The 15,699-nt window shown below is 43.9% G+C and overlaps 1 protein-coding gene across 7 annotated transcripts in view; it reads left to right on the top strand.

Annotated features, from left to right (window-relative positions):
* LOC147122194 (ERI1 exoribonuclease 3-like) overlaps positions 1-15,699 on the top strand; it is a 491,903-nt gene that overhangs the window by 62,903 nt on the left and 413,301 nt on the right. For 6 of the 7 annotated variants that reach the window (XM_085983080.1, XM_085983077.1, XM_085983073.1 and 3 more), the window contains exon 3: positions 2,183-2,299. The exons of the other annotated variant lie outside the window; for it this stretch is intronic. In XM_085983080.1, coding sequence (XP_085839206.1) covers positions 2,183-2,299 — 117 coding nt within the window. The remainder of the gene's footprint in view (positions 1-2,182; positions 2,300-15,699) is intronic. 7 annotated transcript variants of the gene reach the window in all.

Genomic DNA, 15,699 nt, shown 5'->3' with positions numbered 1-15,699 from the left:
ATAGGGCCCCAGTGAGACCACACCTGAAGTATTGTGTACAGTTTTGGTCTCCTTACCTAAGGAAGGATATACTTGCCATAGAGGGAGTGCAACAAAGGTTCACCAGACTGAATCCTGGGATTGGGGGGATTGTCCTATGAGGAGAGATTGAGCAGACTAGGTCTATATTCTCTGGAGTTTAGAAGAATGAGAGGTGATCTCATTGAAACATACAAAATTCTTATAGGGCTTGACAGGGTAGATGCAGGGAGGATGTTTCCCCTGGCTGGGGAGTCTAGAAACATAGAAGATAGGAGCAGGAGCAGGAGTAGGCCATTCGGCCCCTCGAGCCTGCTCCGCCATTCAATGCGATCATGGCTGATCTTCCAATTTCAATACCCGGTCCCTGCTTTCTCCCCATACCCCTGGATCCCTTTAGCCTTAAGAAATATATCCAACTCCTTCTTGAATATATTTAATGAATTGGCTTCTACTGCCTTCTGTGGTAGAGAATTCCACAGGTTCACCACTCTCTGGGTGAAGAAATTCCTCCTCATTTCTGTCCTAAATGGCCTACCCCTTATCCTTAGACTGTGACCCCTGGTTCTGGACTCCCCGACCATCGGGAACATCCTTCCTGCATCTAGTCTGTCCAGTCCTGTCAGAATTGTATAAGTTTCAATGAGATCCCCTCTCATTCTTCTAAACTCCAGCGAGTACAAGCCCAATCGACCCAATCTCTCCTCATACATCATTCCTGCCATCCCAGGTATCAGCCTGGTGAATCTTCGCTGAACTCCTTCCATGGCAAGAACATCCTTCCTCGGATGAGGCGACCAAAACTGCACACAATACTCAAGATGTGGTCTCACCAAGGCCCTGTACAACTGCAGCAAGACATCCTTGTTCCTGTACTCGGGGTTCACAATCTCATTAAGGGGTCAGCCATTTAGGACTGAGATGAGGAGAAATTTCTTCATTCAGAGGGTGGTGAATCTTTGGAATTCTCTACCCCAGAGGGCTGTGGTGGCTCAGTCGTTGAGTATATTCAAAACCAAGAACGATAGATTTTTTGGATATTAAGGGAATCGAGGGATTGCAGGAAAGTGGAGTTGAGGTAGAAGATCAGCCATGATCTTATTGAATGGTGAAGCAGGCTCAAAGGGCCAAATGGCCTACTCCTGCTCCTGTTTCTTATGTGACCTCCTCAAAAATTTCAGCTACATTATTCAGACATCATATAGCCCCTCTTTGATCAGCTGATACTTAGTCAAGTGCTCAGTCACTCTGTCCGTGATGATAGATTCCAGTAACTTCCACACAGCAAATGTTAAACTGACAGGTCTGTAGTTTCCTGGTTTCTGCCTACATCCCTTAAATAATTGCAATTTTCCAATCCAAAAGCACAATTCCAGAATTTGGAGAGCTTTGAAAAATTATGACTGATGCACCTGCAGTTTCCTCACCTATTTATTTTACTGCCCTAGGGTGGAAACTCAGGTCCTGGACATTTGTCTATCTTAAGTCTTATTATTTTCTCCATTACCATTTTTTAATTAAATTAAATCCACTAATTTCCTCTTCTTGAATATTTTTAGGTTCCCTCGCACTGCTGGAAACCTACCAACTCGAGGAGAAGTCCCAACCAATGTTCCCTTTTAAGTTGCGCAGCTGCGCGAAGCTCCAGGGATCCCACACAGCTGGCTTTTCAGTGCAAAAACCACGTATGTGCGGTATTTTGATTGACCCGCGCAGCCCCTTAAAGGGGCCACGCGGCGCCAAAAATAATTAGAGGGAACATTGGCCCCAATACCACCTTCTGAGGCAACTAGAATGGGCAATAAATACAGACCTGCCAGAGTCTCCCACATCCTGAGAAAATTTTTTTTTTTTTAAAGCAAGCACTTTGTATATGTGACACTTTGAAATGTTATGGACCCATGCCAGACATATGATTTCTAATGATCAATTAGTCTAAAGAATGTTTAAAAAAAAACTAAATTTAACTCGGCAGGGACATTTTAAAAACACGATTTACTTCTGTAAAGTCCTTGTAATAATCATATGTTTATCATTAAAGGCAGGACCTATGTGCATGAACCTAACAAAAATCCTGTGTTTTATGCAATGTCCAAGGAAGAAAAAATGAATCTGTTTACTTTATTTGTCATTTCTCCCCCCCCCCCCCCCCCCCCCCTTCCAGGAAATTATAGAATTCCCAATCCTAAAATTACACGGCAGGACCCTGGAGATTGAATCTGTGTTTCATACGTATGTTCAACCAGTTGTACATTCAGAGCTGACACCTTTTTGCACAGAGGTAAGGATTTAATAAAATAACTGGGATCGCTGTACTTTGACCTTGCATGCAATCTACCTGAAATAGTGTAGAAATGTCATCCGAAAAATGTTATTTAAAACTCATGATTTTTCTTTGTTTTTTCATTAATAATGCATTTATCAAACATTACATACGTTGACTAATATTCATTAGATAACAGTTGTTGACTTTTTCCAATTTAGTTTGGGGTGGGGAGGAGAGCACTATTTCAAAATACGTTTAAGTGAAATGTTCGAGATGCAGGTTTATTGCTGAGAAACTGCTTGGGAGTACCACATGTTCGGGGTGTTTGCTGAGATAATCTAAACGATCTTAGATGATGGTTTAGTGATCTCTGGTCGCGATGTGTTAATTGCTACCGTGACCCTCGGTTTTGGAATAAAATAAGTTTGGTTCACCTTGCAGGGCTTTTGCTTTAGCTGTTTGACCAGTTGATTTGTGTGAATCAATTGAACTTCGTCCCTCTGGAGGCTGTTGTTTAGTTGATAAATAATTATGAAGGTTAGTCTGAGAATTGATACAGCGACCTCTAAAGGGGTTCACTAGAGATACAGTAAATTGCTGCATCCTGCAATCTTTGGGATTTATCACTTTTTTTCATTTGACGTCCTTTTTTTAAACCAGAATGCAGACTCTCTTTCCCCCCCCCCCCCCCCCCGTTGAACACCATACACAGGTAGCTAGGTTTTAGAAGGTTATGTGCAAACATTATGAAGTAGAGTTTCCAATTCATGCGCAATCGGGAAATTGTGCCCAAAATGCCCTTGAAATTGCACTGGTTAGATTACAGTTGAAGTTGCCGCTAAAATTCAATTGCATATTGTGCCCAAAATGCCCTTGAAATTGCACTAGTTAGATTACAGTTGAAGTTGCCGCTAAAATTCAATTGCATAATCACCAAATGTAGACTCTTCCATGAACCAGTACAATTGGGCAGTGTAGTAGGACCTAATTTTTTTTTTCTTTCCATTATAAAATATTCCACGATGTGTTTAAGAGTGGTAACCTGGTACAGTTTTATTAATACAGCTGAAAATGGGTTTAACACCAAAAATAAACATTTTTAATAAGGGTGTCTAGTCCTTCACTTATGAGTAACCGGATTTAAAATCACTGAAAAATACTTTAAAAGAACTATACTGAACCATTTAACCGTTTCATTGGTGTACACTAGTCAGTTTCATAGTAAATTAAATACTTTTTGATATGAAAAAACTTTTAAAGTGTGATTAAGAAAATGAGCCCAAATTGAACCAGCGCATTCGGTGAAATCTTGCAATTTCGAACTGGGAACATGGCCAGTGGGTGGGACCTCATTCAGGCGCATTGAATCTTGAACCAGCGTAAAAGATCACAGAATACAAGAGCATAAGTGGTTTTGGGCGTAACTCACTTGCATTTTTCATTCCCCGATCTATTGCGCTGGAATCTGGGCGTAAAATTAGCAGAAACAAGCGGAAACTTCCCTCAAATATACTTATTGAGTGACTGCTAACATGCGTTTCTTTTGACGAAGCTCACTCGTATCTAGGATAGAACATACTATCTTCAACTATAATTACGCTTCAGAAAAAAGCAGTTAAAAAGTTATTCTACAATGATGTTTTGATTCTAGTTAAGACTTAATAAAACACTTTAACAATGGAAAGTATTTTTTATAAAAATATTTTCATTCACTGCTCTGGAATTTGTTACGTCTTGCGTCGCCATTCACCCATCCTGTTCCCTTCTGTACTGCCTTCTTTCTCTCTTGCACAAGCACACATGTACATACACAATGGGCTGGATTTTGCTGTAGAAATAATGGTGAGGAGATCAGTGCTCACGATTATAGTGTAAACTGTACAGCAACTTCCAGTGACCGTACATGCATGGTTAAACGAGGGAATCTGGAAGTTGTTTTCCGAGTTACCCTGCTCCTCCAGAAGCTGTGCTATACCGCTGAGAGACTCTGCATTGAAATACATGGAACAGTGTGAAGTTGCTGTACTTGCGTGATAGGTACTCGCTAAATTTGCCAGAAAATGTTTGGGCATGTCCATTCCGGTATATGTAAATTTTCAACGGCGTGATATGTGTTATTAATGCCAAACAACCTCTCTGGCACTGAAAATTAACTTACAAGTGTGGAGTCTCATTCCTTCAGATTTTAATTATTGTTGGAGAGTTTTAAAAAAAAATTGAAAATGTAATTTACTTCTTTCTGTTTCTTATCTGTCTCTCTTAATCCCTTCTTTCTTTACCTCTCTGTTTTGCTTTCTGTACAGGATTTGACATTGAATTAAATATTCTAACTGACACTTCCTGGTTCAGACTCTTCAGTCTGATTGGTTAAGAAGATACACAGTTGCTTGACCTGTTCACTCAGGTCCCAGATCTCCTGTAGAGGGTGCCATGCTATTTTGGCTCTCTAATTTACAGTTAGTTCCAGTGTAATATCCCATAGAAAGTCTGTGGGCAAGTGCAAGTACAATGAATGGCTGGAGCAGTTTGTTCGCCACTGAGAGCAAAATCCGCCCATTCTGTTCCCTATCTGTCTAACTTCTCTCATGTTCCACATCTTTCATTCTATTTCCAAATCTACCTCTGCATCCACAATTTTTCTGAACCACAGCTCTCCTCTCATCTCTCCCACACATTTTTATTCGTTCATGGGATGTGGGCATCGCTGGCAAGGCCAACATTTATTGCCGATCCCAAATTGCCCTTGAGAAGGTGGTGGTGAGCCCCCGCCTTGAACCGCTGCAGTCCGTGTGGTGAAGGTACTCCCACAGTGCTGTTGGGGATGGAGTTCCATGATTTTGACCCAGCGACGATGAAGGAACTGCGATTATACTTCCAAGTCAGGATGGTGTGTAACTTGGAGGTGGTGCTGTTCCCATGCGCCTGCTGCCCTTGTCCTTCTAGGTGGTAGAGGTCCCGGGTTTGTGAAGTGCTGCCGAAGAAGCCTTGGCGAGTTGCTACCGTGCATCTTGTAGATGGTACACACTGCAGCCACGATACGCTGGTGGTGGAGGGAGTGAATGTTTAAGCTGGTGGATGGGGTGCCAATCAAGCGGGCTGCTTTGTTCTGGATGGTGTCGAGCTTCTTGAGTGTTGTTGGAGCTGCACTCATCCAGGCAAGTGGAGAGTATTCCATCACACTCCTTACTTGTGCCTTGTAGATGGTGGAAAGGCTTTGGGGAGTCAGGAGGTGAGACACTCTGACCTGCTCTTGTTGCCACAGTATTTATGTGGCTGGCCCAGTTAAGTTTCTGTTAATGGTGGGGGATTTGGCGATGGTAATGCCGTTGAATGTCAAGGGGCGGTGGTTAGACTCTCGCTTGTTGGACACTGCCCTGAGGAGCTCCTGCACTATGTCCTGGGGCTGTGATGATTGAGCTCCAACCACCACAACCATCTTCCTTTGTGCTAGGTATGACTCCAGCCAGTGGAGAGTTTTCCCCCCGATTCCCATTGACTTCAGTTTTACTAGGGCTCCTTGATGCCACACTCGGTCAAGTGCTGCCTTGATGTCAAGGGCAGTCACTCTCACCTCGTCTCTGGAATTCAGCTCGTTTGTCCACATTTGGGCCAAGGCTGTAATGAGGTCGAGAGCTGAGTGGTCTTGGCGGAACCCAAACTGGGAATCAGTGAGCAGGTTATTGGTGAGTAAGTGCCGCTTGATAGCACTGTCGATGACACCTTCCATCACTTTGCTGATGATTGAGAGTAGACTGATGGGGCAGTAATTGGTCGGATTGGATTTGTCCTGATTTTTGTGGACAGGACATACCTGGGCAGTTTTCCACATTGTCGGATAGATGCCAGTGTTGTAGCTGTACTGGAACAGCTTGGCTAGAGGCACGGCTAGTTCTGGAGCACAAAAGTTTATCCCACACATTTCTCTTATCTTCACCATATCCTTCTCTTCATGTGTTGTGTTGTTCCTCCATTGTGTTTTCCCCACTATCTCGCTTCCCAACTTTTTTCCTGATCTCTATTTTCTTTTTATTTCTCCCCCTTAAATCCCTCTCACTGATGTCCATGCCTCCTTTCTCACTATTCCAGACTGTCTTGCTTCTTTGTGATCCTTCCTTAACTCATCTTCAAGTGTATAATTTGTTGAAATTAACTTGTCTCTGGTCTTTTCAAATAATCAGGGTCGGCTGCAACCAATATTGTTGGGTATGTTGTGTTTAATCGGAGTTTAAGACGGATATAACACACCAGTTATACAGCAAAAACATATGATCGTGACAAGTAGTGGATACCGGTCTAATTCTGACAGAACGGCTGGCGTGCACAAACAGCTCCTCTCTCTCTCTCTCTCTCGCTCTCTCCTACCCAAGAGTGTTTAGTGTTAGACCAGCATCAGCATGGATTCACCCTCGGGAGCTCTCCACTCCACCGTCTATGCTGGGGGCTTTTCAGGTCTTTCTTTTATACTCTTTTTAGGGGTGGATCTGGGGTAGAATATGGACAAGACCATTTAACCTATAGAGGTTCCCTTTTAAAACAAGGTGCCCAATGGCATGTCAAGTTCTTTGTTTAAGCCAACCCTCATGTTACCTCCCACCTTTTAGGGGTCTTTGCAGCCATTGCACATGGTTCCTGTACTTAACCAATTATGGCCTTACAGTATGCTGAGAACTGTCCTCCCCAGCCTAGAATCAGCAACTCGGACATACCAGGCTCGGCCTTCAGACTTCTCCAGTCAAGGCCCCATTGTTCAAAGCTGTTCGGTCAGCCAGCTGTGCAACTAACTATTTCAATTTATTATCAGACTATTGTACCATGAAATGAATCATTAAATTCCCAAAGATATCCTCTATTTTATTTTCACACACTGATTAACTTACGCATCTTAGCAAGCAATTTTGTTAAATCAGAATCCTAACTTAGCATTATAATATGGCATTTATTTAAGCATCTATCCAGCTACTTTTTTACTAGTCTAAAGGCACTTTATCTCGAGCTCTGAAACAATCATCTAAGTATAGTATTATCCGCATCACAATTTCATTCGCGTAACCATATACGTTTTAGGTACCCCTAATTTCTAACAGTGTATCCCTTTTAGAGTACCTTTCCGTCTCTTTTCCTTTTTACCCTTCCATCTCCAAGTTTTGCAAGCTATCACTCATTCAATTGCACTTTCTTTGATCTTCAAAACCTGCCAGCGACTTGAACCCCCTGTTGACTGGCAAGTGTCAGTTTTAGGACGTGAGTAATGGTGCAAGCCCCTACAAACCTCAAACCGTTTGGCAGCTTCATTTGACTTTATTGAGATTGGAGTGGGCTGTATTCAGTCTGCATTGACTCTAAGAATTGCAATCTGATGGGAAGAAAACTGCACCATACATTGTTGTTTAAGGGCTAGCTATTCTGGCCCTCTTTAATTACTGGTTCCAAAGATGCCTGATGCTGGAACCCACCAGTCTTAGTTGGGGGAAATGCTTGGTTCACTTCAAAGCTGAACCACTTAGTGGAAGGTTATTTTAAAGTGGAAGTATTACAGAAAACTGAACATTCCTTGAAGGCTGATTGTGGAGCTGCAGTGATCTGATCATTGCAGATTTATCTGCTGCTCAGTTTGACTCCTCTCAACTGAAGAATGCTAACAAGTTGCAAGTCATTTTAGGAAATTTTAAACAAGGAAAAAGCACTGAATGAATAATTTTAAATAGTTACTGGGCATTAAATGCCAAATGAATGACTGACATGGTTATTGTTAAATGTAGCATTTTTAAAAATTTGTTCTCTGGATGTGTTTAGGGTTGGCAGTGTAACATTTATTGGCCATCGTTGGTTGCCTTGAGAACATGGTGGTTGCACTGCTTTCCTGAACTGCTGCAGCCCTTGTGGTGATGGTGCTCACGCAGTGGGGAATTCTAAGATATTAACCCAGAAACTGAAGAAATGACAATTTATGACCATCACAATGGTGTGTGACTTGGAGGGGAATTTGAAGGTGATGTTCCCACAACCTTTTTGCTCCTCTCCTTCTTGGTCATAGAGGTAACAGGGGAGGGAGGGGCTGTCGAACTATCATTGGCGAGTGGCTGCATCCTGTAAATAGTACATACTGTAGCCATAATGTGCCAGAAATGGAAAAAGTGGTGTTTAGTCCAGCACCAATCAAGCAAACTGCTCTCTCCTGGATGTTTAGCTTTGAGTGGTGTTCTGGCTGTAGCTATCCAGGCGGGTCACATACTATCGCACGTCCTGTAGATGGTGAAGAGTCTTTGGGGGAGGTTAGAGTCAGGAGTTGAGCTCAGTACCAAGCTTCTGCTCTGCTCTTGTAGCCACAATGTTGATCTCACTAGCCCAGTTTAGGTTCTAGTCAATGGTGACAACAAGATATTGATGGTAGAGGGCCTGGTGATAGTGGTGTCATTGAAGGCTGGGGAAAATGGCTAGGCCTTTTTTTTTAAGATGATCATTGCCTGCTGTTTGTCTGGCAACAGTTAACTGCCATTTGTCAGCCCAGGCCTGGATGTTGTCTGGGTTCTGCAGTAGGCTACCATGGGCTATCATTATCGGAGGAAATATGAATGCAGGTGAACATGGTTCCTTTGGACTAGGGTTGGGTTCCCGGCCTGATGGTAATTGAGGAGTGCAAGATGTGTCATGCCATAAGATTACAGATTGTGCTGGTTAATGGCCTAGCCCACCTCATGGATGCCCAACTTGGGGCTGGTGGAGCTGTCCTTAGTTCGTCCCATTTAGCACCATGGTGGTGCCACCTTATGCAATGAAGAATGTCCTTACTATGGAAACAAAACTTTGTCTTCACACGGACTGTGTACTGGTCAGCTCTGTTGCGAACACATATATCTATGACAGGTAAGATGGTGAGGATGATTACTCCCTCATGTTGGGTTCCCACACCACTTGATACAGGCCCAATCTGGCAGCTATGTCCACCAGTTTGGTCAGTGCTGATGCAACAGAGTCACTCTTGTTTGCAGACATGGAAGTTCCCCACTCAGGTGGCGTTCTGTGTGCTCACTTCCCTCAGTGCATCCTCCAAGTGATGTTCAGTGTGGAAGAATATTGATTTGTCAGTGGGGGGGGCCGTTGAAGTTGATCACGTGATGTGTTTGACCTGAAGCCACGAGACTTCACAGAGTCCAAAGTCAATATTTAGGACTCCGAGGGTCATCCCCCTCCAACGTTATATCACTGTGCCCCCTTCTCTGCCGGGTGCAACCTGGCAATAGGACAGGACATATCTGGAGATGGTGTTGGAGGAGTCTGGGATGTTGGCTGATGGATATGATTCTGTGAGTGCAACTATACCAATTTTTTGACTCGTCTGTAGAACTGCAATCCCAATTTGGGAACCAGTCTCCAGATGTTAGTGAGGAGGGCTTTGCAGAGTAATTTGGGCAGAGAAGTCTTGGCTGAATATGATGCCTGGATAATTGCCGATATGTCTGTTTGATTGTTTCCTTACTAGTGACCTATAGGAACAGGAGTAGGCCATTTAGCCCCTCGAGCCTGTTCCGCCATTCAATGAGATAATGGCTGATCTATGACCTAACTCCATATACCCGTCTTTGCCCCGTAGCCTTTGATACCTTTGGTTAACAAAAATCTATCAACCTCAAATTTAAAACTATATAGCGATTGTTTACAACTGAGAGGCTTGTGAGACCACTTCAGAGGGCATTAAGAGTCAGTGACTTATTGTGGAACTTGAGTCTTATGTAGGCCAGACCAGGTAAAGGTGGCAGGCTCCCTTCTCGGAAGGACATTGCATTAGTGTATAGTTGGAATTCCAATTAGACACTATTAGAAAAGCCCACTCTGGGCCTGTTTCGGCAGAAAAATGGTGGCCGCTTCGCTTCTGGCGCAGGCCACGGCAGTCGCCATTTTGGGCAGGTCAGTCACGCGGCCGTTGCCTGCGTGCGGCAGAAGAATGCAAATGAGACATTGTGATGTCAACCAGCGTATAACGCTGATTTGAAGCACGACCTACTATTTTCAATGTCTCCATTCAACTGTAAGCCCTCTCCAAAGCACGCACAGCTGAACATGCGTTCAGCTGCACGAGGGACTGCTCACTAGCAATATTTAAAGGGATGATCAGCAGCTTTCAGGTACTGTAACTTGATTTTTTGATTTCTATTGGCTCTGTATGTGAAACTGTTTGGAGCTTTCGAGAGTTATTTAAAGCTGGTGAGGTGACAGGGAGTGGTGCTGCAAGTGGAGGTGACATTGGTTCTGAATTCAAGGGTTCTGGTCAGACCACTTGCTCCCAGTCATGGGGGCTCGACTTGCATTCCCCCTCACACTGCAGTATGGCAGGGAGATGGAGCAGAGGCAGCAAAGACGAGCTGCTTGCAGAGGGAGGAGGATGAGGAGCAGGAGGGCTCTTAGCCGGAGGCCTTGCACACCTAGAGGACTTCAGGGAGCACTTCTCCTACCTGCACTTAAGCCAGGAGCAGGGTATTCGGAGGCGCTGATTCACCAAGGAGGTGGTCACAGAACTCTGCTACCTCTTGGAACCAGACCTGCAGCCTCAGAACAGGCTGACGACGGCGCTGCCAGTGGCCCTCAAGGTGACCGTGGCCCCTGCAAGATGGGTTGGCTCACATAACTCCTGTATTCCAGAAAGTAACTCATTGTTTTAAGTACTTTGAGACATTTTAATAATATAATGATGCGCTATGCAAATACATTATTTCTTTTCTTTCAAAACCTGGCAGCAACTATATTTTTGGGGCACTGCAGACTGCTTTTAAAACTGGCATAGTTTATAGTGGGGAAAAAATTAAGTCTGCTGTGTTTTGTTTAACTTGGGGGGCGTGGGGGGAAATCCATTGCTTATAGGCGTTATTAGGAGCTGACTTATGTATTTTTAAAAATTCATTTATGCGATGTGGGCGTCGCTGGCAAGGCCAGCATTTATTGCCCATCCCTAATTGCCCTTGAGAAGGTGGTGGTGAGCCGCCGCCTTGAACCGCTGCATTCCATGTGGTGAAGGTACTCCCACAGTGTTGTTAGGGAGGGAGTTCCAGGATTTTGACCCAGCGACGATAAAGGATCGACGATTATACTTCTAAGTCAGGATGGTGTGTGACTTGGAGGGGAACTTGGAGGTGGTGGTGTTCCCATGCACCTGCTGCCCTTGTCCTTCTAGGTGGAAGAGGTCGCGGGTTTGGGCGGAGCTGCCGAAGAAGCCTTGGCGAGTTGCTGCAGTACACCTTGTAGATGATGCACACTGCAGCCACGGTATGCTGGTGGTGGAGGGAGTGAATGTTGAAGGTGGTGGATGGGGTGCCAATCAAGTGGGCTGCTTTGTCCTGGATGGTGTCGAGCTTCTTGTGTTGTTGGAGCTGCACTCATCCAGGCAAGTGGAGAGTATTCCATCACACTCCTTACTTCTGCCTTGTAGATGGTGGAAAGGCTTTGGGGAGTCGGGAGGTGAGACACTTGCCACAGAATGCCTAGCCTCTGATCTGCTCTTGTTGCCACAGTATTTATGTGGCTGGTCCAGTTAAGTTTCCGGTCAATGGTGACCCCCAGGATGTTGATGGTGGGTTGACGATGGTAATGCTGTTGAATGTCAAGGGGCAGCTGTTAGACTCTCGCTTGTTGGAGATAGTCATTGCCTGGCACTCTGTGGCGTGAATGTTACCTGCCACTTATCAGCCCAAGCCAATCCAGGTCTTTTTGCATGCAGGCATGGACTGCTTCATTATCTGAGGAGTTGTGAATGGCACTGAACACTCTAGTCATCAGCGAACATCCCCATTTCTGACCTTAAGTTGGAGGGAGGTCATTGATGAAGCAGCTGAAGATGGTTGGGCCTAGTACACTGCCCCGAGGAACTCCTGCAGCGATGTCCTGGGACTGTGATGCTTGACCTTCAACCACCATAACCATCTTCCTTTGTGCTAGGGTTGCAAAATTCTGGGAATTTTTAAAAGAGGAAACTTTCCATGGGAATTTTCAGGAATTTTGAGCTTTTTTGCACACTGATGGTTTTTGTCTCTGACCCTTATATTATCTTTGTCGTCAAAATAGACATACTGTTCCATACAAATAAAAACAGGCTTTCAAAACTTTATTTAGGTTATAATTTTGAACTTTATTGAACCCCCACAAAAAAGACCCATCTAAAATAAAATAAAATAAGAGCGTCAGCTTATTTAGCCTGTAATTTGTCCCTTTGAGTCTTCTACTCATGAGTCTTCTGAGTCTTCTACTCATCATTGCTCCTCCTGATTCTCTGACTCTGACGTGTCCATTTCCTCCTCTGTGCCATTGCCTAGCTGTGTGGTGGACACTTCTGTATCTGGCTCAATAAGTTGTAGGTTCGCCCGGATAGCCACCAGTTTCTCCACTCTCTTGTTAGTCAGCCTGTTGCGCACCTTTGTATGCGTATTCCCAAAAAGTGACCAGTTTCGTTCAGAGGCCACTGATGAAGGTGGGATTTGGAGTATCACCGATGCAATAGGTGACAGGGCCTCAGATGCACAAAGTCCCTTCCACCAGGTATGTGCACTGATATGCTTGCATGATTCCCATATCCCATCCCCATTCCAAAGACCTTGCTTGGTAGAGAACTTTGCCAGACTTCCCAGAACTTTGCCCACATCCAGATTGAGATGGTGTGAGAGGGTAGAAATCACACTGTAAGCGCTGTTGATCTGTTCTCCAGAAAGTTTTGGTCTCCCAACATGCTTTGGGTCCAGCATGTATGCTGCAGCATGAATCGGCTTGACACAAAATTCTTGACGCGTCTGTATGAATTGAACAATTGCCTTCTCCTCTGCTTTGAGCAGCAGGGATGTGGGTAGGGCAATGCTGATTTGTTCTTTTAAATCAGTAAAAAGCCTGAGAACACCTGACAAGACAGCGTCATCTCTTTCAATCTGAGCAATTGCAGATGCTACTGGTGAGAGTAGTTTAAGGCTGCTAACCACTCTCTCCCAAAACAGCAGTATTTTCTTGATGGTGGTTTCCATATCCCCAGACTGGGATATTGCCATTTCTTGCAGCGACTCCTTACCCTCCAGAAGGCTGTTGTACATTATGACAACACCACCCCATCTAGTGTTGTTGGGCAGCTTCAGTGTGGTGTTCTTGTTCTTTGTCATTTGCTTGGAGTTGTAGGTTGCTGCAACTACCTGTTTTCCCCTGACATACTTAACAACTTGCTTGGCTCTCTTGTACAGTGCTTCCATGGTTCTCAAACCCATGATGTCCTTGAGGAGCAGGTTAAGCCCATGAGCTGCGCACCCAATAGACGTAATATGAGGGTCGGCCTCCTCCACTTGAGCCCAAGCAGCCTTCATATTCGCAGCATTGTCAGTAACTACTGCAAAGACCTTTTGTGATCCAAGATCGTTGATGACCGCTTTCAGCTCATCAGCAATGTATGTGCCTGTGTGTCTGTTGTCCTTCGTGTCTGTGCTCTTGAAGAACACTGGGAGAGGAGTGGAGACGATGTAGTTTATGATGCCCTCCCCTCGTACATTTGACCACCCATCTGAGATAACTGCAACACAGTCTGCCATCGCTATCGTTTCTTTGAGCTTTCCTTGGACTCTGTTATACTCAGCCTCCAGCAAATAAGTAGACAAAGCATGTCTGGTGGGAGGACAGTATGCAGGGCAAATAACATTGAAAAATCTCTTCCAGTACACATTGGCTGTGAGCATGAGGGGTGAGCATGTTGCATATACAGCTCGAGCAAGGCACTCATCTGCATTCTTCTGGCTATGGTTATCCGTTGTATCTAAGAACCTTCCAAGTGGGCCAGGAGTTGCTGATGATGAGGAGCCTGATGCTGAATGAGAACCATCATCTTGAATGGAAGCAGAGGAACTCTGGGCTGACTGCTGTGAGCTTTGAGTGAAGTTGTTGCATTTGGATAAATGCTGCTGCACCTTTGTGGCATTCTTTACATATGGCTTTCTACAGTGTTTGCACATGTACACAGTCTTTCCATCTTTAATGCCTGGGGTAAAATCCTTCCACACATCCGACGGTAAACGTGGCATTGTTCTATGCAGAGAAATAAAGGGCATTCATCTCTGTGTCGAACTGCGGTCGATCAGCACGATTGCAACAGGGTGAGTACATTTTTGCTGATGCTCCATGTGATGGAAGCATGACCTGTACACACACGACGCTACATCACCAATAGTGTATTATTTTGTATATTTTTAATTGAAGGACAACAGAGTTCAACAAGTAACTGGTTTATTTGGCACAAAGTCTGATTTACTTACTGCATCATCACAACATCAGCAGAAAACAAAATGACTTCCCTCAGGACCCCTAACCTGGATCTTAAAAAAAACTATAGCAGTCTTACAGATGCCTGCAGGCCAATCACAATTCGATATGCAAATATTACAAATAGAGGGAGCTAATCGCTCATCCACTCATCCAACCAATCAGGACACATTTGTTCACAGTCACACACAAAACTTGTAATTATTAAAACAAGCCAAGTAAGAAGATAAACATATATTGATTAAGAAATTCCTTAATAATTAAGATTCCATCTCTGTTAGTAATTTTAAGAGAGGACCTGTGGGGGGAAAAAAAAAAGAAAGACAAAAAAAACAATATTATGCTAGCATATGCTTTTTTGGGCAAAATTCCCAAGCTAAATTTCCCGTGGAAAATTTCCGGAAATTTACCGGAAACTTTCCACCCCTTTGCAACCCTACTTTGTGCTAGGTATTGTGAAGGAATGAGCCATATAACCTATTCAGAAAAATACGCCATCTTATGAAAGAATTCTGGCCTTATTAAAACATGACAAACTGGGTTTGGAAATTTAGAAACCTAACGATGAAATAGCTGTGAAAGAATTCTGGCTATTGAGATAAGACAGTTGTTGACCCTGAATAAATAACCTTATTGAAACAGAAGGTGCATGGCTTCGATAGGCTGACCTTTGGGAATAAAATCAATGGTTCACCCTGGATAAGGTGTTCCAATTTAAACTTCGTAAAGATGGCACATAAGATAAGGAACATCAGCCCTCGTAAAGATGACATAAAATGAGGAACACCTGCCTTTCACACCATTCTATATGGTAAACACAGAATACCTGGAGATGAAACAAGATTCTGGAATATTACAAGCTGATGTGGCAGTAAGAGTTGCAGAGGTCGGCAGAAAGATGAATAGGGATAATTAACTTGGGTCAGCAGAAACTTTAAAGGAGATACCACTGAAAAAGGGTATAAATATTGAACTCAAATGGGATATCAGATTCGCTTTAATCGAGCAAAGTGATTCTCGGCTACAGAGGCGGCTCTGTAGTTTCTAACTCTTTGTACCTCGGGGATCAACGGTATTTGATATTGATGGATATCCTGTATAGAAAACTTTAAGAACTGTAATACTGTAGCAAAGTTAAGATT

Source organism: Somniosus microcephalus, chromosome 3 (genome assembly GCF_052327205.1).
Source record: "Somniosus microcephalus isolate GS21.2 chromosome 3, FLI_Smic_1.0, whole genome shotgun sequence".
NCBI lineage: Eukaryota > Metazoa > Chordata > Chondrichthyes > Squaliformes > Somniosidae > Somniosus > Somniosus microcephalus.
Note: the sequence above shows the minus strand (reverse complement) of the source record. Positions and strands in the feature narration are given on the sequence as shown.